Below are 9,165 nucleotides of genomic sequence, written 5' to 3'. Positions count from 1 at the left end.
TGGCTAGGATCTGGAACCAACTTCCAAGGGAAGTGGTTCTGTCTCGTACCCTGGGGGTCCTTAAGAAGACGCTTGATGCCTATCTAGCTGGGATCATTTGAACCCAGTTTTTTATCCTGCCCTGGCAGGGGATCAGACTTGAAGATCTATAAGGTCCCTTCCGACCCTACTTCTATGATTCTATGATTCATTTAAAATCCCCTCCAACTCCACCCAGTTAAAATACTTTTACCACACAAACCTACATAGTATTATATTACATTTTAGCTTTGTTTTAGGGCTTTCACACAAAGGAAAATTTAATATTAATGTTCCAGATTATATATTCCATAATCCAAGAGTACTGTTCACAAAATGCATAAATATTGCAAATACATTAATCAAAGAGATAGCTACAAGCAAAACATTTTGATTATTTAAAGTTTGTCATAACTTGATTCCTCTTCCAGATAATATCAGCATAGAACAGCTGCTTAACTTTAACATATAACATAATATTCTTGTTACTGACTGATAAAAATTGCATTCCACTAATAGGTAGTTAAGATGATTAGATCTAAAGCATTTGGAATGGGAAAAAATAGAATTAATAAACGATATATATAGTGATAATACAGATACATGACATGAAATCTCTGAAGATTTTTAATGTTGTAATTTAATGAGCCAGCTACTCAGTTGCTACCTATCAATATATGTAGGTCAGTTGAGCCATATTAACTTACACTAGTTGATGACTCAGCCAAATTATTTAAGAGGCTGTACAACATATTGTAAATGTTGTAGACAGTTAGTATAAACTGTCTACCAGAATGTTTGTTTTTTATGATGATTATACAGGTGCAAATGTCTGTAAAAAGTAAAAGAGAGAGGAAAATGTGTCAAAAACTAGAAGGACCTAAGCACAACATGAATCTCTAATTCAGATGCTAAATAATTCTATGGGTGTACAGAAGCATTTAGTGGGCACACCTATGTGTGCATTAATGTGCTTTTACTAATGCACACTAAATTTAGTACCTCCAATATGAGGGTACGTCTATGCATGCATTAATGTGCTTTTCCTAATGTGCATTCATAGTTTCATAGTTTCTAGGGTCGGAAGGGACCTGAGCAGATCATCTAGTCCGACCCCCTGCCATGGCAGGAAGAGCACTGGGGTCAAATGCATTAAATTTAGTACCTGCAGGGTACGTCCATACACACAAGTAACTGTGACTAAATTTACTGTACATTAAGCTAATGTGCATTAAGTTATTTGTGGCTGCTGTCTACATGTGCAGAAACTTGGCACAACCATTAGTACCAAGCCCCTCCAGCCCTGCCATGTGCCCCTGTGGCCTCTGCCAGCAATAATCAGTGCCCCACTGCTCCAGTCCTGCAAGCAATGACCAGTGCCCTGTACTCCTGCTGGCCATGGTGCTGGCCATGCCAGCCCAAGCACCCCGCCCAGGGCCCAGGACAGGCGCACACCCACCAGAAGAGGCCAGAACCCCAGCTGCAGGAGACCCTGGTTGAACCCCACTCCCTGCACTCCTAGACCACCTGCCCCACTCCCCATTCTCCCTGCCCACCCCCAGCACCACTCTCAGAACATGCACTTGGGTGAAACAAAAAAACTTTATTACCCTTACAACACCCACCCCCATTTCTTCCCCCTCCCACCTCAATCAACAAAACCCCTCTACCACCACCCCACAAACACCGACAATAAAAAAATCTGCTTACCAGTGGAAAACTGTTTGCAATATTTTGTTTCTTGAGGCCCAGAGCGAGGGGCTGTGGGCGAGGTGGGGAGGGGCTAGGTAGCAGAGCCCCAGGGCAGGTGTCCAGCACCCCAGCCTTTGGACTCAAAGATATAGAGCTTATATAAGTGAGATATAGATATATATAAATGAGACATGAATGGATCGGTCAGAACCACCCACATTTGGATTTCCAATTAAATCTAGTGGGTTTTGTTTACATTCTAGGTAGTCACTGGAATTGTTTTTAACTTTGTGCCACCTGTATATTTCAAACAAACAATGAATGGACCTTGGTGAACTCCCTGGTTTTGTTATTCAATCAATTACTTCTGTTATGAGATCAGTCAGTGTTGCCACATTACAAATCTTCTTCAGGAAGGTGATTTGGTCTCTCTGATAAAATCATTGTGTTACAGTCCCTGCTCAAATTGAACTTCACCGTAAGACTAAGAATGTGCATGCAACTGGGTGCATCTGCTGAGGTCACTTCCAACCCTAATTTTCTATGATTTTATGCACTTTAATGCTTCTGTCATGAAACTTGAATGCTTTGGCTTGATAACTTGCATTAGCACTTTGGAAAATCTCTGTAACTCTTATCATTGGTAGTAAGCCACCAAAGTTTTCTTATTGCTGTTAGAAAACATGACATGATGACATGACATGATGTTATTCAGTGCTCATGTAGACTTAGTTGCATGAGGAGCAACATTAATACATTTTTATCATTTCTGAGCCAGGGAATGGGAAACCTCATATCAGCATGGGAATCATGAGAGCTGCAATATAATCACAGGCATAATTTTTCTAATGGCCTCATCAAAAAAGAAACAAGTCTTGTTAGTAAGCTTTTTAGGGAGGAAGAAGCTATAAATAAAACTTTGACAAGAAGAAGAGTCAATTTTAAAGTCCTAGTGTAGCATACCCAGAAATTAGCAAATAAGAATTCTCAGATATATCTCATGTAAGAGTTTAGGCTCCGGAATCCCTCACAGCTAGAGGTAATATGTCATTTATGCTTTCATAGAACTATTACAATTATAATATAACCCTGCTTAGCTTAAACCCAATTAATCAAGCCTCCTGAGTTACCAGTGTTTGGTCATATCCAGACATACTGCACCTCATGGTCTTTTAAAGCTGATGATTCTAGGGAGCCAGGCAGCATTTCATTCATTGAATTCATGGGATAGAAACCTTTTTGATGTGGATCAGCCATATTGTGCAGACTTGTATTTCTATATTATACTTGAAAGGCAGGTTATTTAAATATGACCAGCTACCTCCCTTTTCATCCACACTACCTTTGTGGTGCTATGTGACCAAAGTATATTCTAGAAATTTCAGCCAAACAAAGCTGAGACATACAAACATTTTAACATCACAGTCCACTGCATTCAATAAATTGTACTAAGGCTTTAAAGTACAAGAAGGCGCTGAAAAAATTCAAGATACGATTTTCTTTCCCTTCACATGCAGATCTTTTGTAGGTCTTTTACCACTGTTTTCCTAAATATAAGATAAAGTTGAGTAAAACATGTATTTTTGCATAGAAGACACAACTTTCTCAGTAACGGGAAGAGAAGTGTGTCTTTTAAAAATCTATTTTTCTTACCTGTTATTGCAAGCACCAGTAATGAGTCGGTATTTATTGGCTAAGCAATTATTTGGACATTTTGGTGGCAGCATGTAAGGTAGGCATCCAGACATATTGGCAATTTTCCTGAGCAGATCAGCTGGTAAAAGATCTGGGGAAAAAAGTGTTAACCCAACAAGTTTGCTTTCTTGTCACAGAGTACTGTTATAGCGATTTCAAATATCAACATTGGTCTGACTCTATCAGCAAGAGAGCAGCAATATAGTTACTATTCTAAGAGAAAAATGGGTAATTTTAGGAAACACAGTACAGTGACTATTTGCACAATTTTGTCTAGATACAGCACATTTTAGGTCTGGTCAAATTATTCATTGCCATTATCTAAAAAATATGACCATTTTATCTCCTTACCTATAGCTAGGAATTGATCCTGATATTTGCTGGCATATTAATTATTCATTAGTATTCACCATCTACTTTATACAAACATTTCACAGCCTATAATTTGACAACATCTGTTTACTTGATAAATATACGTCCCACATCACTAAGGTGAACTGACTTAAACTGAGAACAGAGCTACACTTTCAAATTCTGTTGCTCTGTTGTTTTTCTTTTTAAGACACAGAGATAACATATTTAACAACTTTACTCTTATTGTGGTTTGCTGTTTATGTTAATAATTCTAACACAAAAAGAAATAGATCCTGGTGTTGGATCTGATACCTCCCTGAATGGACCTACTCAGAATCCCGTCCTCAGAGACAGAGGATGATCTTTGGTCTCAGCAGCCAGAATCACATCATACATAACAACAGAAGCTACTCTACACCAAAATAGCTACAGGTCACAGTGAATTCCATAATCATCAGTGATCAAACATGAGTCATGATTTCAGCTACTGCTGGCCTAAGTCTCAGCATAAAGCAAGAAGATCCAATCCAGCCTTCATGCAAATTTCAGCTGTTCCAGGGACTTCCTCTCTGGATAATCACCTTCTTTGCATCCCCCTTCCTCCTCTTCTCATCCACTTTCAGGATCCAAGAAGGGATTTTGGTCATGGGAGGGAGCCCCTGACATGATTTTCACAGGGAAAAGAAATTGCTGAGGTGGCTATGCTCCTTTTCTCCTTTGGTGAATAGTAGGTCCATTTGCTTCCTGATGGCTCCTTCTCTCCCTTCCTACAAGACCCAGCATGGGGGTAGAAGGGTGGGGATCCTCGGAGCTATTTCCTTCAATGTAGAAAGAGCTACCAAGCTTCTATATGTGGGAGAGCAGAGTGAACCATGCCCAGAGCACAGATATCCTGAGGAACAAAGGGAAGAAGTGGGCGTAGAATTAACTGACTGCTATATTTGAAGTGATAGAGAAGCTGGAAACTCCAGTCCATCAGCCATTAAAGGCTTACAGAACTAGGCATCTTTAGCATGCAGAAAAAAGGAGATTAAGGCTTGTGGGGACATGATAACAGTTTTAACTACCTCATGGGCTGCTCTAAAGAAGAAGGAGAACAACTTTCCATGCTGTAGATGGTAGGATACAAAGCAAAGAAGATTTGATTAGATCAGGAAAATATTTCTTACTTGTCCTGGGAGAGAGCGGGAGAAAGGACCCTGAACCAAAAAGGGGGAACCCAGGGGACGAAAATCCCATGAAGAAAATAAAATAAACATAAAAACAAACCAAAGAAACTACTTATCTGCCGCAGGAACCACAGCGCAGCTGGAGCGAGGAAAGAAACCCACACGGCTCGTCAGCCACATCTTCATACAGCAGAGCACAGCCGGTGATGTCACCAGCAATCACCGGCTGGTGGGAATAAAACAAACCACTGGCAAAGACAGAGGGAGAGAGGGAACAGACCCAAGGAGGGCACCACCACGGAGTGCCTCTCAAGAGTCCTTCAGGGAGGCAAGAAGACAGCCCATCTGGGCAGACACAGAGCCAGAGGAGGCTCCTGGTACCGGCCACAATGGCAGTGGTGAGGAACAGCTTGTCAGAGTGAAGGATGAACCAGAGGAAGCCCCTACAGCCAGCAGAGGCCAGCAGAGTAATAGTGGAGGGAGCAGAGAGGGGGATATGCCAATCGACACCCTAACAGGTGGGAACACTGGGGACATTTGGGAGGTGGAGGAAACTTCCCCTTAGACAGGCTCCAAGCAGGAGCAGCATGAAGAGCTGTGAAGAGACAGGGTGCTGCTCCTGGGTGTGAGGAGCAATCGGGCATACACAGAGGGGCTACGAGGCACCCGAATAGTGAAGAGAGAGAAAAGACAGAAGAGGAGTGGGACCATATCCTGGGAAGAACCAGATAAAACAGAAGAAATGACCTGAGCGAGGGGCCATGGGTACCTGGTCTCATGTAGGGGTAATACCCTGGAGAGGTTTAGGGAGTAAGGCACCCAGCACCCTGACATAGGGGCCAGGGAGGGGCTGCACTGATCTCTCACAACAGAGTAGATTGTTATTCTGTGTTTTCCTTTGTGTTTCCCCATTTGGAGGGGTTGAGAGGTAGGGGTAGGCGACACAGCTGAGGTAACCACCACAGAGCTCTTATGGGCTTCATCTTTGTGTTTAAAACGCTAGCCAGGAATCATACCTTGAATAGAATAGATTTTGAGGCTGAGGATTACCAGCTGCAAGTAACCCTAGGCTAACTAAGCGAATCCACCTCGGGAGCCTGTGCCCTGGACGGGAGGGGGGCTAGCAAGGCTGCTGCAACTCAACAAGAGTGGGAGTGTGGCCAGGAAGACCTGGTGACCCAACAAGGTGGCATAAGGTTGGGGTGTAGGAGAGGTGGAGCTCTGCAGGTGACCGCCAGATAGATCTCATGCCACAGAGGAACCCTGAGTAGTCACCCCACCACTGGGGAAAATTCAAAGTCATGGCAGGAGAGATTGGGGGAGGCCACTCAGGGAACAAACACCTACTCGATGGTTTACTGGAGACTGTGGGGCACACACCACCGGCTACTCGGACCAAGGCCGCATGTGACCAGATGTTCAAGGCCCAGTGGTCACATTACTGTTAGAACAATTTAGCAGTTCTAACAACTAGGCAGTTCCACAACTGCCCAGGGAAGCTAGGGAACCTCCTTCACCGGAGGCTTTTAAGAGTAGGCTGAATAAGTATTGAGAATTAGTAACTTGAAGTGGCATTCTCCCTGTACAGGTACTTGGACAAGAGGACCCTTGAGGTCCTTCCAACACTGTGATTCTATTATTTTATAGAACAGAAAATAATAAAATTCTATTATTCTATTTTATACAATCTTTTTAATTTTGTAACAATTGCATGCTTCTGTGAGAATTCCTGCAGGGATTGTGAAAATCACCTGGAAAGGTTGGTAATAATCACACAGTCTCAGTCTCTCTTTCTCACAACCACACACAGATATGGTGGGAAAAGAAAGTTTAAAAAATTTATACAAACATTATTTTTAGGCAATACCATTTTGACTCATAATACTGTGGTTTGACTTTGGCGATAGTGGCATATGCATCCTCAGAATGTGAAGAAGTTTCGAATATTCTCCAGAAATGCATTGAACCCTTCATTTTGCATAAATGCAAATTATCCCATTCCATACATTATATGTAACTCTTGCAAAAGCTTTGATTTATCTCTTTGAAATGTATGTGTTTTTTATAACTGAAAAGGCATTCAGATATTGGATCTGTAAGTTTGGAATTCTTCATGCTCCTCTGAAGTTATTAAAATATGACTTCATCAAATAAAAAAGATGTTATTCCTTCAGGGAAAAACACAAATGTGTTCAATGTGTGTCATACATTCCAAGAATGAGAATCATATGGGATGTAACTATAGTATCAGATATTTGTTTGCAAGTTAAATGCTATCTCCTGAGCATTAAAAAGTGGGGATTAAAAAAATTAATATTGTAGTACCAAGAAAGAAAACACACATTATTAGAAGTATGTTGTTTATAATAAATATGGAATCAAACCATAACTTTTGGATCTAGTTCTGAATTTTGTTTAGGTGGCTGTTCATCATTAAATTATCTAGTGCACTATAAAAAACAGTAGAGTAATGAAGGGGGTTGCTAACCAGCCAGGCTGGGCCTGATGGTTGTAGGGGATGGTCCTAGCTGCATCTGCCAGCAGCACAGCCACTGTTACTACCCCGTCTGTCGCTGCCACCCAAGGCACAGAAAAGACTGGTTACATCTTGCTATGAAACAGAGTAAAACACATAAAAGAATCAAAGCAGATAAAAAGCATAAAAGCATTATGATATTAACTTCTGGAATGAAAATAGGGAATTCAGAAATCTTTCTGAAACAAAAAAGCATATTTAAAAAAACACAGTACCCTCCTCTCTCTGCAAGCCCAGGGGTTCTCCAAAACTACATAAGACCAAAAAATAAGACATAGTTCCTATTATTTTAAATAATCGGCAAAATAGATGTGATGCTTATGGATATTTGTGTGAGAATATTACACAGGTGACAAAATGACATCACAATGTACACTTACAACAACGGACCCTCTACAGTTTTGCCAAATGCCCAGCTGATGCCTAACCAGTGCTGAGTAAAGTTATTCTATCACCTCTCATTTCTTTCATATAATGGTCTTATATTGCTAACTCATGATGAATATATGAGTTGCCACAACACCAAAATTCTTGCCAGCCATGCTACTGAAAAAACAGTCTATTCATATTCTCTAGTTCATATTCATTTATTTGGCTTTTCTTTCCCATGTAGGACCTAACATTTGTCTTTTTCTGAATTTTTTGCGTGTTGTTCATAGCCCAAGTCTATAATTTATCAATAATTTATTAATTTTAATCATATCCTCCAAAGCATTTGCAACCCCTCTGAGTTTTGTGTCATCTGCAAACATTGCTGTGTGTATGCTAAAGAGTACCCTAGAAATGTAATCTGAATCTCTTTAATCTTTATCTCTTTCTTAGTGATGTAAGAAATAAATTAGTTATTACTGTATTTTCTCACACAAAACCCTGCAGTTTCCCCCTCAAATCCAGCTAGGGAAAATTGAAGTGTGCATTATATGCAAGGAAAAGTGAATGGTATGGGTTAAGAAATTTGGCGCATGTTGGGGGGGTTGTTGCAGAATTCATTTCCATGAGTCTGGGAGCCATGGCAATTAATCCCTGTCACCCACCCTGCCAAATTTCCTGACCTGTGTGGAGCTCCTCTCCTCAACTGTGTGCTCGATCAGCATGGTGGGCAGGGTTGCTCTGTGACTGGCCCCAGTACATGGAGTCTGATCTGGTACCCAGTCCCAGACCTGGTATGCATGGTCCAACCCCAGACGTTGACTCCAGGGCTGCATGCTGATTTGAATCTGGTCAGATCTGTAACACAGTGCCAGAGCCAGCACAGTCCCAGATTTGGCACATGGCCCCAGAGCCAGCATACAGGGTAAGACCCAGCATGTGGCTCCAGAGCAGGCAGGTAAGATCAGACCAAGAATGTGTCTCTGCAGCTAGTGGGTGGCCCCAGACCTGGCATGTAGTTCCTGGACTTGTCATGTAGTTGTGCTGCCAGAGCACAGGGTCAGGTTCAGTATGCAGCCCTGGATCCAGCATATCAAGCTGGTCCACGGGCCCCATCTAGCACATAGGGTTGGCAGCAGGCTTGGAGTTGGCTCAGTGCCTTAACTGTTGCTATTCACTCACCTCAATCAAATATTTTTTTTTCTTCAGGCTCTCCTTTCAGATCAAGGATCCTATTATATAGGGTGCATGTCATATGTGAGAAAATATGTTACCTGTATTTTGTAAGATGTTTTAAAGAAATGAACTGCAGGCACTATTAGTCTAATAGGT

At 41.6% G+C, this 9,165-nt stretch overlaps 1 protein-coding gene across 1 annotated transcript in view; it reads right to left on the bottom strand.

Moving 5' to 3' along the window:
- The window catches only part of TPO (thyroid peroxidase), a 164,491-nt gene that overhangs the window by 110,106 nt on the left and 45,220 nt on the right, over positions 1-9,165 (bottom strand). The window contains exon 4 of the mRNA XM_019520639.1: positions 3,364-3,496. Coding sequence (XP_019376184.1) covers positions 3,364-3,496 — 133 coding nt within the window. The remainder of the gene's footprint in view (positions 1-3,363; positions 3,497-9,165) is intronic.

Source organism: Gavialis gangeticus, unplaced genomic scaffold, assembly GCF_001723915.1.
Source record: "Gavialis gangeticus isolate Ggan-Ray unplaced genomic scaffold, GavGan_comp1, whole genome shotgun sequence".
In the NCBI taxonomy this organism is placed as follows: Eukaryota; Metazoa; Chordata; order Crocodylia; family Gavialidae; genus Gavialis; species Gavialis gangeticus.
Note: the sequence above shows the minus strand (reverse complement) of the source record. Positions and strands in the feature narration are given on the sequence as shown.